We start from the raw sequence: 16,968 nt of genomic DNA, 5'->3' as shown, positions 1-16,968 counted from the left end.
ACCATCTCTCATGTATTAATGGCGATCTGGAGGACATCTTGGGACGGACTTGGTTTGTTCGACCTCGGCGATCGTGAGGCTGTTTGCTCTTCTCGTATTTTATCGGCGTTTTGTCTGGCGCATTGCAATCTGTGTTGTTGCTCCATGTGGTACTAGTAGTTGTCATCAAATCTACTAATGTCAAAACTTATCAAGTTGGTAATACGGTATCATACCTGAAAACCGGCGGGACTTCGGTAGTCGAGATATGGGGCCCCGAGTACAGTACGGTAAGATGGATCCTTTGGAATGTCGGCCCGGCATCGGCGACGGGGTCGTCCAATCAGCATGGGGGTAAAAGGCAGCCGAAGGTCAAAATAAAAGAATAAAAGAATATCGCCATCGAACTCAGTTCATGTCCTTCTCTCTTCTTCCCCAATTCATTTACATTCAGGCGGCACGATGGTGAGGCAGCTTGTTTGGCAGCGGGCCACCGCCTCTCGCAGGGTAAGTAACCTCAATGGCTGCCTTCTACTCGATGATCTATACATCTTCCGTGTACTAACCTCCGGTATGAATCATAGCTGGCTCCGAAGTGCCTTCCCCCACAAGGGCTGTTCAACCGCCGTGGTCTGGCCACGGAGGCTTCCTCGATGTCCTCTCGCATGCCCCCCTACCCCAAAATCCTGCGCAACTTGGAGGAAGTCCGTCGTGTCTTGGGTTCGTCGCGGGCTCTCACCCTAGCGGAGAAGATCCTCTACGCCCATCTGGCAAATCCCGAAGAGTCATTGTTGACCGGCACGGACAATGGACGTGATGTTCGTGGCAAGGCCAACCTGAAGTTGAAGCCGGACCGTGTGGCGATGCAAGATGCCTCAGCACAGATGGCTCTATTGCAGTTCATGTCGTGCGGTCTTCCGTCGACCGCGGTACCCGCTAGTATTCACTGCGACCATATGATTGTGGGTGAGCGTGGTGCCGACACCGATTTGCCTGCATCAATCAAGGGTAACAGTGAAGTGTTCGATTTCCTGGAGAGTGCGGCCAAACGCTACGGTATCGAATTCTGGGCCCCCGGTGCTGGTATTATTCACCAGAGCGTCCTGGAGAACTACGCTGCCCCTGGATTGATGATGCTGGGCACTGACAGCCACACCCCGAATGCGGGTGGTCTCGGCGCTATTGCCATTGGTGTTGGTGGTGCTGATGCCGTGGATGCGTTGGTTGATGCTCCTTGGGAGTTGAAGGCACCTCGCGTTCTGGGTGTGCGACTGGAGGGTAAACTTAACGGCTGGGCTGCTCCCAAGGACATTATCTTGCACTTGGCAGGCAAGCTCACCGTCCGTGGAGGAACTGGCTTCATCATTGAGTATCACGGACCGGGTGTGGAAACTCTTAGCTGCACTGGCCAGGCTACTATCTGCAACATGGGTGCTGAGGTGGGTGCTACCACTTCGGTGTTCCCATTCTCTCCTAGCATGATCCCGTATCTGCAGGCGACACACCGTGGAGATGTCGCTAAGGCGGCCGCGGAGATTGCCGCTTCGGGTCCCAAAAACCTTCTGCGTGCCGACAACGGTGCCGAGTATGACCAGTTGATCACCATTGATCTGTCGACGTTGGAACCACACATCAACGGACCGTTCACACCGGATCTGTCTGTTCCCCTTTCCGCCTTCGCCGACACTGTTCGCGAGAAGAACTGGCCCGAAACCTTCGGAGCTGGACTGATTGGTAGCTGCACGAACAGCTCCTATGAGGACATGACCCGTGCCGAGGACCTGGTCAAGCAGGCCTCTGCTGCGGGGCTCAAACCCAAGTCTGATTTCTTTATCACTCCGGGCAGTGAGCAGATCCGGGCGACCCTCGACCGCGACCAGACGCTCTCCACCTTTGCCTCTGCAGGTGGTACTGTCCTGGCTAATGCATGCGGGCCATGCATTGGCCAGTGGAAGCGGACTGATGGCGTCGCTAAAGGCGAGGATAACGCTATCTTCACTTCGTACAATCGCAACTTCCCCGGTCGTAATGACGGCAACCGCCAGACAATGAACTTCCTCGCCTCCCCAGAGCTTGTCACAGCGCTGGCATATTCTGGCCGTACTACCTTCAACCCTATGACCGACAGCTTGACGACCCCGAGTGGTGAGGAGTTCCGGTTCCAGCCTCCGACCGGCTCTGCGCTGCCCGCTGATGGCTTTGAGGACGGCAACCCCGACTTCAAGCCCTCTGCGGCGGCCCCCGACTCAAGCTGCGAGGTGGTTGTGTCGCCCACTTCCGATCGATTGGCTCTGCTGGAGCCATTTGCTCCTTTCCCCAAGGGAAATCTGTCCGGTCTGAAGGTGCTTTACAAGGTCAAGGGCCAGTGCACCACGGATACCATCTCCGCCGCGGGCCCATGGCTTAAGTACAAGGGCCACCTTCCCAACATCTCCGCCAACACCCTGATCGGCGCCGTCAACGCAGCAACTGGCGAGACCAACGTCGCCTACGACGAGGCCGGCAACCAGTACTCAATCCCCGACCTGGCCGCCCAATGGAAGGCGGAGGGAATCGAGTGGCTGGTGGTCGCCGAGGACAACTACGGTGAGGGTAGCGCTCGTGAGCACGCCGCGTTGCAGCCTCGCTACCTCGGTGGACGTATCATTCTCTCGAAGAGTTTCGCCCGTATCCACGAGACCAACCTCAAGAAGCAGGGTGTCGTGCCTTTGACTTTCGAGAACCCCGCTGACTACGACCGCATTGACGCATGCGACAAGGTCGACACGGTCGGACTGTATGAAACCCTGCAGGCAGGCGGACAGGGCTCGATCAAGCTGCAGGTGACCAAGCAGAATGGCGAGGCGGTTGAGGTCCCGGTGAAGCACACTCTGAGCCCGGATCAGTGTGCGTTCATCCTGGCAGGAAGTGCATTGAACTTGTTGGCGCAAAAGGCGGGAAAGTCTAATTAGATTGTATATATACCAAATCTGTTGTTTAATTATGGCAATGTCAAAATTTCCTCATACCATTGATAATGCTGCTACCTCTACTGTGTACTGCGTATACCAAGACCTCACCTCCGCTCCGCTCCACCCCCACCAGCCCCACCACCTCCACTGTTACTGACATCGATCTGACTTCATAGCACATATATATACACAATCCAGGCACCATATAAACCAACCCCAACCACCACATACCATCATAATAAAACTACCCTCAAACTGCCCAACACAAAAAGAAAAGCAAAGAAAAGAAAAATGGAAACCCTTCGCACCGCCTTCGCAGACCGACCCCGCCCGCTCCTCTCCTACGGCGTGCCCTTCGAAACCGCCGCTGCAAAACACATAAACGACCTTTTCCACGCCTCACGAGTCTACATAATCTGCTCGGGTTCTCTATCCCGAAACACAGACGTACTCGACCGACTAAGCACCTCCATCGGAAAAGACAAGATAGTAGGGACTCGCATCGGAATGCGGAGCCATACATATTGGTCCGAGATCCTCGAGATCGTGGACGAAGCACGAAACAGCGGAGCCGATTTGATATTAACGATTGGAGCGGGGAGCCTGACGGATGGAGCGAAAGTTGTTGCTTTGGTGAGATTCTATATCCCTTACCTAGTTTGTTTTCCGTATACGAGGAAGTTTATAGAGTTATTGTCAGGTCACTATATACATATATGAGAAAGAATGAACTAACCAATTCTAAACACAAAGGCCCTATCGAACAACGTCCAAACAGCAACTGACCTCTCCAAACTCCCCGTTACACCATCCCAACAAGCCACAATCCACGCCCCAAACATCCCCATAATCAGTATACCGACTACCCTCTCAGCAGGCGAATACTCCAACTTCGCCGGTGCAACCGACGATGCCACGCAACGCAAACATACCTTCCAGAGTCCGACCAAGGGTCCCGAGCTCGTGATTCTAGACCCGGCTCTCACGACCACGACCCCCGATTCCATCTGGCTCAGCACGGGGATCAGAGCGGTGGACCATTGCATCGAGACGTTCGTGGCTGTAGAGCATACGAGCGAGAAGACGGACCGGCTTGCATTGCATGCGTTGGGGCTTTTGGTGCCCGGGTTGCTGGGATGTAGGTTTGATAAGGGGGATGTGGATGCGAGGTTGCAGTGTCAGTTGGGCTCGGTGGATGCTATGGCTGCTTGTACGGCGGGGGTACAGTTGGGGGCTAGCCACGGGATTGGACATCAATTGGGGCCGTTGGGAGTTGGGCATGGGGAGACAAGTTGTGTGCTTTTGCCCGCGGTTTGTAAGTTTAATGCGCGGCACGGAGCGAATGGAGAGCGGCAGGAGAGGGCGAAGGGGTTTCTTTTGGGGCAGGGGGTTGTTGGGGAGGTTTTGGAGAGGAGAGGCTTGGATGCGACGAAGGTGGATCTAGGGGATGTTTTGGACGCGGTGATTCGGGAATTGGGGATGCCTCGGTCGTTGAAGGATGTTGGGGTTGGTCGAGACCAGCTGGATCGGTTGGCTGAGAATAGTTTGCAGGATCGATGGTGTAAGACGAACCCAGTGCCGTTGACGGAGAAGAGTCAGATATTAGAGATTCTGGAGATGGTGGTTGAGTAGAGGTTTACTTGGTATTGGTACATATACTTTAAATATCGATTCCTGTATATATGGATGAAGAAAACCCGGGTTGTGTGTATCTGCAATAATCTCATTTAATGACATCCCTAAAGTCCGTAGACGCTATAGGCTCGTAAAAAGTAAATCGACAAAATCCATATCATAGACATTCCCTGCAATCATCCCAATCTACTGGAAATAACTCCGCACTGCCGCCTGGTTGTCCGGGTTCACACCAGCCAGGATCTGATCTGCGTTAAGTCCGGTCGTAGCCACCAACTGCTTCGCCGAGTTGGCCACCCGGGCGGCCGTCTGCCCTTGCAAGGTCTCTGCCTCGAGAGCCTGAACGATGTATCCGAACACCTTGTCGGCGTTGGACATGACAGTGGGGTTTTGCCTGCATACTGAGTTAGCACTATCTGGTGCAAATGTGAAACTAGTAACTTACTGGTCAATGAGCTGCGCCAGGAATGAATAGGCATATGGAGCCGCCTCCTCATCGAATGTGATCGGCAGGGTCGTGATCCAGTTGGCCACGATCTCTTGTGCGTTCTGCACCTTGCTTGCATTGTAATGCAGGATCTTCGCAATACTGGCGGAAGCGTTCTCGGTGGCGAACACATGTTCCTCTGTCCGGGACTGGTTGAACTGTGTTACCTGGAATAAACTGGGAAGGCTGGCCGCAACGAAATCGCTCCAGGCGGCGCCACCCTTCTGCGCGGCAACACCCACACCATACGCGGCTGCTTGCCTGTTGGCGGCGTTCTGATCTTGCAACCCTGCTGCCAACGGCTGCATAATGTGATCCTTGTACTTCCACGACTCCGGCCCACAGAACTCCAGCACGTCATCCATAATGCACAGAGCCCATTGGCGTTGCGTCGGGTCCTGGCTTGTGATGAACGCATCGTAGAATGGCATCAGAGTCTCCCACGTGGGCAGGAAAGATGTGCCTTGGTTCTTAAAGATCGTGTGGAATGCCTTGTTCATATCACTGAGCAGGTTCTGGTCATCTTCCACTGCGTACTCATATTCCAGGTTCTCCTCCTCGCCGTCCTCGGCCTCGGCACGCTCCTCCAGCCGAGCCTTGACACGGACCTGATAGTCCTCTAACGTCGATTTGGCCGACTCAATGAAGGTGTGCAGGTGCTGCTGGGTGAGGCAGTTCTTGCCCACAACCTCCACGGATTCGTAGAAGCACTGGTACATTTCTGCCAGTGTATCAACTGTGGGCTCCGCGCTCAGCACCTCGATGATCTTCTCGGCCACCTTGTTCCACATCTGTGCGAACCCAGGGGACTGGTCACCGTGGGCCTTCTTGTACGAGTTCAAGAGCTGAGGAATCAACTTAGCCGAGGACACCCGCACTGGATCGTGGAAGAAGAAAGCAAGGCCAGGTACGGCAATCTTCTCCATAGTTTCTAGCACGTATGGCTCAAAGGCAGCTTCCAGGATCTGAGCATAGATGGTGATCAACTCAATGGCAGTGTTCTTGTCTTCCAGCGCGCTGGTCTTGATGCCGATGATCTTGCCCTTCAAAGGCACCAACTCCCAGCCTTCATCTTGCTCAACCTGGTCAATCTGGTCCTCATCATCTAGCAGTTGAATGTCCGCCTTGGCAGCCGCAACGGAGAGGAGAGGGGGCATAACACCAGGGAGATAAGGAACGAAGTCCTGGCCCAAGACCCGGCACATACGGCCCCAGCAGTGGAGCAGATACTGCGACTGCGGGTCATCCGCATCGACAATGTTCTGTTGGATGTTGCCCAGCAACTGCACTAGACTCAGAGCGTCTTGTCCCATCTTCTCCTTGCCCACAGCGAGCGCAATTAGGGTAGCACATTCCATAGCCTTAGCACGCAGAAGACGGTATTCCTTGGACTGCTCCTCCTTCAATACGTTGAAGAGCAAAGGCATCAGGGTATCGTAGTATTGATCGAACGCATTTTCAGCAGAGTCGGCAATCGTAGCGATAGTGGAAAGAGCTTGTTCCTGAACGTAGCGCTTGTCGCTGCGCAGGAGCTGCAGAAGATGGCGCAGAAGCTCGGCAAGGTAGGGCTCAAGGACCTTCCTCTCAGCCTCTTCGCAGAAGTTTACCAGCGCCGCGGCAGCGTGGGCCTGGACGCGAGGCTCGGCACTGTTCAACACTGGGATGATGTTGTTAAGCACAATAGCGTGGTACTTCTCCTGCATCGTGCCAGCAAAGTCGGTGCTCATCTGACCCAAGGCGTTGCAGCCTGCATAGCGGACACGAGGGTGGGGGTCCTGGAGAGCGGGAACGACCAGTGCCAACACCTGGTCCAGTTCACCAACCATCAGCTCGCGACAGCCTTCTGAGATAGCGGAGATAGCCATAAGGGCCGCATGGCGATCACGCCAGGCTGAAGAAGACATCATCCGGGGGACCCAAGAGAAGGTAGCGGGAAGGACGACCTGTCCACCAAGCTTGTTTGCCAGGCGGTCCATGCACTGTTCTCCAGCGACATGGTTGAGGTCGCTCTCCTCCAGATCAAGCTAGACAGGTCAGAATATGTGGCACACAGTGAACATGGACAACTTACATCCTCAGATGCGTTCCACTCGGAAGCATCATCATCATCGATACCGATGTCAGTCATGAGGCTCAGACACTGGGTCACCATCTCCTGTGCAAATTCAGGGTCCTTCTTGCACATGTTGGGAGAGTAGTCTGCAAATGTGGCCATCAATTCCAAGGCGTTTTGGCGAACCTGGTCACTGAGGTCCTTATCGGCAATCACGCTGATACTGAACTTCACCAGATTGTTGAACACGCTCTTGAACATCTTGGGAGAAATCTCGGCCAGCTCAATGAGGGCCAAGAATCCAGCAGAAAGCTCGTCGCTCTCGGACGATTCCTTCAGCGGAGGCAAAACGTTAAGGAGGTCTGGCACGAGCTGGAAAAACTTGGGCTGGGATTCTTCGAAATCGAGCGGAAGAAGGAAGCAAAAGCCTCCATGGCAGCAATGCGCACCTGCAAATAGACGGTTAAAAAAACTGAAATTCTACCGGCCGATACTGAGGATTGAACGTACAGACACAACGTCATCCTTGAAACCTTTGCCAAACACACCCTGAACGGCGTCTTCGTGGGGCTTCTCAATGATTCCGGGGGTGGTCGAGAAAATGCGGAAAGCAGCCTCACGCAAGCCAGCATCGGGGGATTGACTGGCCTGGAAAAGAACCCCGAGAAGCTCAGGCCATTGGTCACCTAGAAAAGTCATTCGTCAATCCTAGGATTTCCCAGGTCGTCTAGGCTGCATACCGTTATCGGTGTACTGTCTCGCAATCTCAGCCACTGCATCGCCGATCTTCTTCCGGACATCCGTCACAGTCTCAGTCGTCAAACAAGTAACCAGCTTCTGTCGAATGACCAGGCGTTGCTCTCCAGTAAGTGTTGAGAAGAGCTCTTTGGCTTCATTTGTGACAGGGTCCTTCCGTGTCTTGGTAGATATTCTCCTGAACAGCACCGCGGCGAATGTACGTGTCTGTGGTAATCAATAAGAATGAGGATGAGGACCGATTGTGGAGGAGGCCTTGGAGCAAGGTGATCCGTCTCGGCGCTTTCATGCGACCTTCCCCCTTGTATTCCGAGTCGAGGCACTTACTACTAGTTCCTCTGCGCCTTGAATCTGCTCCGCCAAGCCCATCAAAAGGACATCCGGACGACCTTGAATCCAATCATTATTCAACTGTTCTTCCGCCTGCGTACGAACCGTGTTGTCCGGGGTGGTTAACGCGCGCAGCAGCTGCGAGAGCGCGGAGTGGACCTCGGGGGGTAGCAAAGACATCTTGTCTGCTTAAGCTGAAGGGTCCAACCGAACGGAACAAACGAAGTCGCGATCCAGGAAGACGTTCAAATGCGGGCTCAGTGCTGAACCCAGGCGGCGAGTGGGGTAGCGGTTAGATAGGATTTTTCTGGAATTGTTTTGGTGGGGGGAATATAGAGGGGGGAGTAGTGTCAAAAGACCCGTACTCAAGAAGATCAGTAAATGGATTATCTCTCAAGAAAACACACAGCTCAAACGCAGGCTCAGCATCCCAGCTGGGTCCAGAGCTGCAGATGAACTGGAGGGGAGAATTAGAGGTTCGCGAGGGAGCGAATAATGGATGTGGGATGAGGGAACTGAGCAACCAAAAGTCCAACCCAAAAAATTCCAGCGATTCGAGGCAACGCCGCGCTAGGCCCAAACAGGGCAATCCCAGGCATCAAGGCATCACAGCAGAACCCGACCACTCGACCTTGTCAGCATCCAATCTATGGGCTAGCAACCAGTAGGATTGCAAACATTCGTGCTCTACCGATCTAAAGAACTAGTACTAAATTCCTTCGAATATACCCTGCTGGTGGAAAAACTGAAAATGAACCCAAATCTTTTCTATGCGCTGTAAATCACACTATGCTCTCACTAATAACAGCAGCGGTATCCGAACAGTCAATATCAGAAATTAATGCAGACGACAGCTAAACGATGGCCAAAAAAAAAGCGGAGTAATAGCGCTCTCGGGGGTGCACTGACGAAAAGACAAAAGAACTAGATACAACAGTCCCACCGATTCAACTATATCAAACAATGCTCACTAGACACACATTACCGGGACGTGGCCCGGCTCAAGACGAAAACACCCGCAATGACTGCCGCCAGTGTGACAATCGCACCAGGAAGGAGTAACTCGTTAGGCACTCCTGCAATGAATTGCTCTTCTTGGTGCTGTGAGGAGAACGTCTGAGACCGGGGCTTTGGCACATATGGTTCCTCCGACAACTGATCCTCTGGAACTGGAGAGATCTTCTCCTCCACAGGCTTCACAGGTGCGGGTTGGGGTTCGAGAGTAGCAGGAATTGGAGGCTGCGTCGGATCATGGACAAAGAGATCAACCTTGTCCCGACGCGACTGCCGTGCCAGAGTAATTGCATCAGCAAGGTCCTGATCTGTGGTAATCGAAACAGTGTCTCCCTCATTATCCAAGTAGCTCAAAGCATAGCCTGTGTTGCTAAGTTTACCCTCGTCACAGGTTGCAGCGCCGCCAACGGCATCCGCCTCTGATCCCAGCTTGGCCGTGACTTGGGCAACTAAATCGGCAATGCCAGCAGAAGGGAGAACGTTAACACGGTGAACGCGGCCACTTGGCGCCTTGAACTTGAAGGGGAACGGAACAGGTTCGCCATGATGATGATGATGGTGATCGATGTATTCGGAGTGCTCATCGCCGCCATGGTGAGAAGCAGACTCATTAGGAAGCACACTGTCTCTGGCGTCATAACTAGCTTCGGAGACTCAGGACTGAGTACTGACCGATTATGGGGCTGTTGGCTACCAGACACCATCGAGTCGGATTCATGGTCCATAGAGAGCCAGAACTTGTTCCATGCCGGGCCTTCGTCATCATGCGTCGACATCGAATTGATCTTGAAATCCAGTTAGATACTCTTGCGACTATCGCGGGTGAAAAATGATTTACTAACCTGTTCCAGAGTGGCATATGTGAGTTTCAGCACATCCACCATACCAACAATCTCGCCCGTCTCGTTCATAACTGGTAGATTCAGATAGTGGCCGTCTGTGACAATCTAAAATTAGAGACCGTATCTTTGGAAATCCAATGGGCTATAACTAACCGTGCATCTTCCGTAGCGCAGCTTGAATACTCATATCAGCGGGCGCAAAATCAGGGTGAGGAGTCATGACGCGAACCACACTACATGTCGACGGGTCAAGACCAGGAGCGATGACACGCAGTACGATATCTTTGCTGGTGAAGATACCGGTGATCGAGCCCTGATCCTGCACCAGAAGGGCGGTGGTGTGATGTTCCTTCATCATAGCAGCAGCTTCCTTCACAGACGTGCGAACGGAGACTGTAACGGGCGGCAGGCCATCAAGGACAGTCTCGAGAGTTGGACCAGACATCTTCGAACGCAAGGCTTCAACATACTGGATGATCTGCTGAGGCTGGCTGGAGCCGAGTTCCGTCTGAACACCTTCCAAAGCATCGTATAACTTGCGGGACGAACTATATGCGCGCTCCAACTTCTCCATCGCATCGTAGAAGCATTTCGTGATATCGAGAACACCAGAAATATCCTGGTTCTCATCCATAACTGGCAAATGTCTGAAGCCCTTCCTAACCATGAGGTCGAGTGCATCGGTAGCACTAGTATCGGTTCTCGCGCATAAAGGGTTCTTGGTCATGATTTCGGCGACGGTAATATCTCGAGCTTTTTGGCCAGCTCCCACCACACGAAACGCGAGATCCTTCGCAGTGAAAATTCCGGCAATGCGATCATCATCGTCGGTAACCAAAACACAGTCCTCCCGCTTTGCTGCCATCAATTGAGCGGCCTCCGCAATGGTCGTGTTAGGTTTAATCTGAAGAGCTTGACTAGGTTTCAGGGCGAGTACGGTTCCTGGCGGAGCTTTCCGAGAGCGATGCGCCTTTGTCGGGGCTTGCTTCTTCTTGTTGAGGTCCGCCTCCATCTTTCGGCGGATAGCCTGATTGGGGTGTTAGAATAGGAGTAGAGAGTTATATAATCATTTGCCTTATCTCAAATTACAACGGGCTGGTTTGGAGAAAGAGGGGGGGAAAAGGTAATAGGTGCAAGAGGGAAGGAAAAAAAATTCGGTGAGGAGAGATGGGATACAAAGGACGTGCTTAAAAGTTCAAGCTCCATTGTAGCTATAAAGCGTCACACAGCGTGACCAAGGGAGAAAGATCATACCTCATCTCGCTTCGACTGGTTCTGTCTTTGTCTGCTGGCAGCACTCATTGTTGAACTTCCAATGTCGCTGGAGGGAGTGTGAGGATTGGGTGTGGAAGAAGAAGCGGTCTCAGGCCGAGGACGCGGAATGTGGGATGCCGGACTATCGAAGTCGGGCAGCCTACCTCTGCCCACAGTCTTGTGGCCAGTCGTAGTTCCCCTGTACGTTCCAGTGGCCGACATGTTGCCAACCAACAGTAATGCAGGTACGGTTACGCAATGTGGATGGTCAGTGGGTGTGGGAGGGGAGAGGGTAAAGGAGATGACGGGAATTGGGGAGGGTAAAGGAGAGCGGAGACAGGTGTGTATGTACGGAGTATTTAGTAGTGATATGTACTAGTACCCTCAAGACACAAGTTCACGATAAACCAGAACAGGTCAAAGTAAGGGAAGAGAGGGAAGAGAGACGATAAATTGAACGTCAACGAGAAAGTTACGGACAGACAGGGGGTCTCGAGTGGGTTTAGACTCAGTCGGGTGGACGAACTATTAGCTGTTAGTTTACGGCAGAAAATGGGACGATTGCCCTGTTATGATGAACGGGTAAAGTAAACAAAGTACCCGTATTGGCGTATCGTAAGATTCTCGGCTTTCAAGTAAGACGGGAGGATCAGCACGTGAACACATCATATGTCCCTCATCCCTGTCTGGGCGCCTCAGGCCACTTCCGCGGGCGGAATGACTCGTCGCTTGCCTCAGGCAGAAAGACCTCCCGCATTCCGCCTCAGGCACATAACATCCCGTGACTAGGCCTCGCTTAAGGGCATAGGGCTTTTGCACATGACCGGCCTCGCACAACCTCATCACGAGTCTTCCGGTGCTTCACGACAACCAAACCCGACAAGCCAAGTACGCGACAACCTTCCCCTTCCCCCTGACTCTTCATTCTCTGACCCATAGTTCCAGAGAAAAGCCGTCAAGATGGTCAAGAAGAGGGCGAACAAGTAAGGACCGACCCTATCTCCTATACCCGTCCGATTTCATTACATGCGTGCCTTTTGATATGACGCCTACGGTTCCGGTATCTTCTACATGGCCGTGGGAACCCGGTTGCCGACAAGTGTTTTTTTGTTAAGACAACGGAAAACGGAAAGGGGCAATTTCTGGAATCAGCAAAACTGACAGTTCTACAGCGGTCGTAACAAGAACGGCCGCGGCCACACTAAGCCCGTGCGCTGCTCCAACTGCGCTCGCTGCGTCCCCAAGGACAAGGCCATCAAGAGATTCACTATCCGCAACATGGTTGAGTCCGCTGCCATCCGTATGTCCGAGCCTGATACCCGCAATTGAAGCCCAAATTCGCCGCGCACTGTTGTTCGGAAGAGCTGGAATCGAAATCTGGAATTGGAGAAGGAATTGTGAACGAAGAGGGCAACAGCACGCACGAATTGATGGGATACGATTTGCAAATGCAACTGGGACTGACTCGACGATTTTTACTGTATAGGTGATATCTCTGACGCCTCCGTCTTCACCGACTATGCCGTCCCCAAGATGTACCTCAAGCTGCAGTACTGTGTCTCCTGCGCTATCCACGGCAAGATTGTTCGGTACGCATCCAACCCCGACTCTTGATACACTTTGGCGACATTTATGTACCACTAGGAAGATTGAACCAAGCTGACGGAAATCCCCATCACAGTGTCCGTTCCCGGGAAGGTCGTCGCAACCGTGCCCCCCCTCCTCGCATCAGGTACAACAAGGACGGCAAGAAGCTGAGCCCCCCTCAGGCCGCTAAGGCTGTGTAAGGAAGGGAAACAGAAGAGAAAAATGGATTAGTTTAAAAGGCTTGTTTCTTTTCTTGTTTCTTTACTGAACAGACTTTCTTACTCGGTTCAAATGGAATGAATGGGTTTCAGTTTTGGGGTCGAAGGCTTGCATTACGGGTCGCCCGTGGGCAGGAGACGCAAATAAAACAAAACAAAATCTAAACATTTACTGTTCACAAAAGGTAAACGAATATAGCCCAGTGGAGACGGGACCCCGATGCACCAAATGGATCGGCCAGGGGCTTTCATGATTCCATTGTATTTCGACATTTTGACTTAGTGACGAAAGGGAATCCAAGCTCGCATAACGACTGAAAGAGAAAATGACAAGATACTCAAAACGATCCCATTTCCGTTCTTGTAAATCGCCCTAGTGGCCTCTACTTCTAGCTGCTTTGCCCCACTAGACAGAGTAGTTCCGTTATACTTATGTTAGGTTGTCTGTGGGGGGATCCCTCTGAAAATGCACCACCATGACTTACATGGCTAGGATCATATTTTGGGGTATCTAACTTGATGACATAAACTTATATGATGAGTAAATACATGCTTGCGATCTAGAAACAACTTTCAAACGAGGGAATATGTTCCATACAAGACTTAAGGATATAGGTACCCTTTTTCAAAGTAATTTCCATACATATCAACCACTCCACTCCGTCCTTTAGGTGCGGGGTTTCGGACAATTTTCACTTCACCTTTCCAATATCCTTCCACATAATGCGACATGGCCAATTGAGGAGCCGAAACTGCTGCCACAGTGGACAGGCTTGGAGAAGGCGACAACGGCCCGAATGATGATAACGACCCGGAAGGAGAGAGGAGCGAAGGTGTGGTGCCTACCGTACTCCTCCTTTTCCGGTCCCTGCGCACCAGATCTTCGTATTCAGCCTTCTTTGAACGCCTGAAAGCAGCTAGTTCTGAGATGAGGTCAACCTCTGGAGCATCAGCTTGAGGCGAAACTACGGCGCCGTCATTCCGTGCTGGTCCAGAGTTGATGGAAGAGGGACGAGAATGACTGCCATAAGAAGAGGGGAAATCCGGACGGTGCAATTTCTGCGCAGAAGCAACCGGTGTTGAATACCCTGAGTTTCCAGAATCATCTTCTTCTGGGATCAAAATGACTTTCTCGTTGAGAGCAGCCATTGGGAAGTACCTCCCCGGGTCGTGGTTTGGGACCCCACATTCGTCCTCACCGAAGAAACTGAAGTCGTCCGCTGCTGCTGACCACAGTTTCTCCAGATCTCGATCCCCAGTGCTTGATTTTGAAGCTCCTTGTTGATAGCTCGTTGATTTCCACGCAGTTAATTTAGCCGTTGTTCTCTCGACAGGAGTCACTTCAAGTACCAAGCGCCGCAGAGCAAACAGTGACCGAGATCGTTCTTGTTCAGCTTTGGCTCGAGCTCGACCAGGAGGAAGCGAATAGTCTGATCCTGCTTGGAGCGTTGCCAGCAAGGCCTCATTCGAGCAGGCTGTTATGAAGCGGATTAGAGCCCTCAAGATGGGGGAATTTGCGGGCACATGGGATGGAACATCAGTCAACACCAATGTCTCAAGATGTGGTACAAAAGAAGGATGCAGATACGGAAAGCTGTTTTCCTTGTAATCTTTGCGAGGTAGGACGGAATTTTTGGGTCTTTTTGAGATGAGTTCTTGGATTTTCTGGGTTTTGGGATCGTCCATCACTACTGGGGATGTACATCTTGGGACTGTACCAGGCGTTTCCGTATTCTCATCGAACTCCAACTCGGTCGGGATTAAGCCTTCTTGAGCCTGAGCTGGATAGAGCGGACTAATGGTAATGGATGTAGCATCATCGTCTGCCCTGGTATAAGGTGTCTCAACCACCTCAGGGGCAAATACAGAACCTCGTCTTCGTAGGGGTAATGGCTCATCTTCACGAATAGGCGCCTGCGTATCATGGCCAGAACGTTGAAAGTCTGTTCTCCAGGTCTCTGGAACTGGTGACCCCGGAAGCTCAAAAACAGGCGCTTCCTCTGCAGGGAGCTCGTGGATCACGTTTGCGGCGTCTAGCTCCGGGGTTTGATCTTCACTTTCGGCTGGAAGTTCTGCAACAAACCCATTCGATGACACAGGGTCTTTCCAAGGAGCATCAGCGGTGCAAACTGCATGGTGAGCACGTAGGTACGTTAGATTCTCTTTTGCGGCAGAACCCAGAATTGGTATCAATTTTTCAGCACCAGGAAGCTTTCGGGGGTCTTTGTGATATGAGGATATAACACGCGAGTCCCGAATTGAATCGGCGGTGTCAACTGTTCCTACATCAAGAGCGTGAAGTCGGTATGAAGCTATAAGGCTTGCCACCCCCTCGACTGTAATCCGATTATCTGCGATATATAAATGTGTAATGCCCGCATGTGGTACGTTCTCCACCCACGAACGGCCTGTCAAGGGCTGTGTTAATGCTTTCATGAACTGCTCATCTAATGTAGGGCAGCTGAGCCATTTCGAATTAGTCGGTGGCGATGTTGCAGGAGTGAAAGGTCCTGGAGCTGCCGTTCCCACATCTGAACCATGATCGACTGCAGGATTACCTGGTGATAGGAAAGAAGCTTGCAGTAAAGATCGGATAGCCATATCAGTGAGCCTGTTATCCCGCAAGTCAAGGTAGCGAACTCTCAGACCGATAGCATTAGCTAAGAACTCTGCGTCGCTATCTCTTAACCCAATGCCCCGTAGTTTCAAGACCTGGAGATGTTCCAGCTGAGATAGAGCAGATAGAACACTACTATCTCGAGTTGGAGTGGTATAAGACAGGTCAAGATATACAAGTTCCTGAAAACGCAATAGTGCCTCTGCAAGCCCTTGAGAGGTTGTATTAGGTTCGTGGTCCGCCAACAGCAGACGAACGTTATATGTAAGGACTGTTTCGTTGACAAGTTCGCGGCTCGTATTATTTCTTAAAGCTACCATGGAATTATGGTCAAAGAACGGCAATTTAGAGACAATCAGAGACTGAAGGCATGGTAAGTATTCGAGAATCTCCCTCAGCCATTCCGGTCGCGGACCTCCGTAGATTTCTGAAAGAGCAGGAGGCAGATGAAGTGTATGTGTTAGCATCCGCACCTCCAACCTGGCATATACCAGGGTTCTCCTAAACCTTGTCAAAGCGACTACAATGCAGATATCTTGTCAGCTCAGACCACGAATGGTGTGTCCAGTGGAATTACCATAAACGGCATCGTTGTCAGTCCCAAAGTGAGATGCAGGATCACCCCACAAGAACGGCATAAAAAGTGCATGCCATTTCCGACAGACTAATGTAGCTGCGCATAGGTCGCTGGATGGTATATATGTAGCAATAAAGGACCACGCATCTCTGGTCGTTGCGGACTGGTAGGATGGGGGCACAAGATCCATCTTTTTACCGCTTGCTGAGTGATAATGTTATACCTGGGCTAAGATAGCATCGCATTCATAGGATCTTAGGTCCAAAAATGTCTCTGCCAGAGTCAGAAAGAGATATCGATATAAAAATTGTCAGGTGCACCATTATTGCTTCAGGGAGCCAAGAAAAACCGGCCCCCATGATCACCCACAAATAAAGACCCAGCACTGCCACTTTTCGTATTGGGCGCAGAAGCCATAAGATTCTTACTATAGTACACTAGTCGATGAAACAAGGATAGCGAAAATATGTATATATGATACCCTCCAACATATATGATTGTTTAGAGAGCTACATCGTTATAAGAAGCTTTCAAGTAGTATCTCCTACTCAGTGTATTACTCGGTACGGTATTTTACGTCAATCAGGAGAGGATGTAAATAGATTACGTCCAGCGTATGGATTTCCCCTGACGTCATTTCTCCTATTAGAAAAGCAAAAACAAAGAAC

General features: G+C 51.7%; 6 protein-coding genes across 6 annotated transcripts; 3 read left to right on the top strand and 3 right to left on the bottom strand.

Annotated features, from left to right (window-relative positions):
• Positions 1-441: 441 nt before the first annotated feature.
• ABOM_007548 (aconitate hydratase ACO2) lies at positions 442-2,930 on the top strand (the record flags this gene model as incomplete). The annotated part of the gene is made up of 2 exons (XM_022534677.1): positions 442-486; positions 564-2,930. 2 exons carry the CDS (start codon positions 442-444, stop codon positions 2,928-2,930), a joined length of 2,412 nt encoding a protein of 803 aa, XP_022386604.1.
• A 291-nt stretch (positions 2,931-3,221) lies between these two features.
• Positions 3,222-4,562, top strand: ABOM_007547 (iron-containing alcohol dehydrogenase; the record flags this gene model as incomplete). Its single annotated transcript, XM_022534676.1, has 2 exons — positions 3,222-3,563; positions 3,684-4,562. 2 exons carry the CDS (start codon positions 3,222-3,224, stop codon positions 4,560-4,562), a joined length of 1,221 nt encoding a protein of 406 aa, XP_022386595.1.
• Positions 4,563-4,751: 189 nt separating this feature from the next.
• On the bottom strand, positions 4,752-8,371 carry ABOM_007546 (nuclear import receptor PSE1; the record flags this gene model as incomplete). The annotated part of the gene is made up of 6 exons (XM_022534675.1): positions 4,752-4,959; positions 5,011-7,076; positions 7,124-7,554; positions 7,612-7,791; positions 7,846-8,068; positions 8,189-8,371. The coding sequence occupies 6 exons, from the start codon at positions 8,369-8,371 to the stop codon at positions 4,752-4,754; spliced, it is 3,291 nt and encodes a 1,096-aa protein (XP_022386594.1).
• An 801-nt stretch (positions 8,372-9,172) lies between these two features.
• Positions 9,173-11,523, bottom strand: ABOM_007545 (CBS and PB1 domain protein; the record flags this gene model as incomplete). Its single annotated transcript, XM_022534674.1, has 5 exons — positions 9,173-9,827; positions 9,878-9,990; positions 10,048-10,142; positions 10,201-11,074; positions 11,302-11,523. 5 exons carry the CDS (start codon positions 11,521-11,523, stop codon positions 9,173-9,175), a joined length of 1,959 nt encoding a protein of 652 aa, XP_022386600.1.
• Positions 11,524-12,120: 597 nt separating this feature from the next.
• On the top strand, positions 12,121-13,088 carry ABOM_007544 (40S ribosomal eS26 domain-containing protein; the record flags this gene model as incomplete). Its single annotated transcript, XM_022534673.1, has 5 exons — positions 12,121-12,189; positions 12,241-12,284; positions 12,474-12,601; positions 12,788-12,890; positions 12,983-13,088. The coding sequence occupies 5 exons, from the start codon at positions 12,121-12,123 to the stop codon at positions 13,086-13,088; spliced, it is 450 nt and encodes a 149-aa protein (XP_022386601.1).
• Positions 13,089-13,709: 621 nt separating this feature from the next.
• Positions 13,710-16,490, bottom strand: ABOM_007543 (Leucine Rich Repeat domain protein; the record flags this gene model as incomplete). Its single annotated transcript, XM_022534672.1, has 2 exons — positions 13,710-16,243; positions 16,301-16,490. The coding sequence occupies 2 exons, from the start codon at positions 16,488-16,490 to the stop codon at positions 13,710-13,712; spliced, it is 2,724 nt and encodes a 907-aa protein (XP_022386596.1).
• Positions 16,491-16,968: the final 478 nt, after the last annotated feature.

This window comes from Aspergillus bombycis (assembly GCF_001792695.1).
Source record: "Aspergillus bombycis strain NRRL26010 chromosome Unknown contig00080, whole genome shotgun sequence".
Classification (NCBI taxonomy): domain Eukaryota; kingdom Fungi; phylum Ascomycota; class Eurotiomycetes; order Eurotiales; family Aspergillaceae; genus Aspergillus; species Aspergillus bombycis.
The sequence above is the reverse complement of the archived record's forward strand: the minus strand, read 5'-3'. Positions and strand labels throughout refer to the sequence as shown.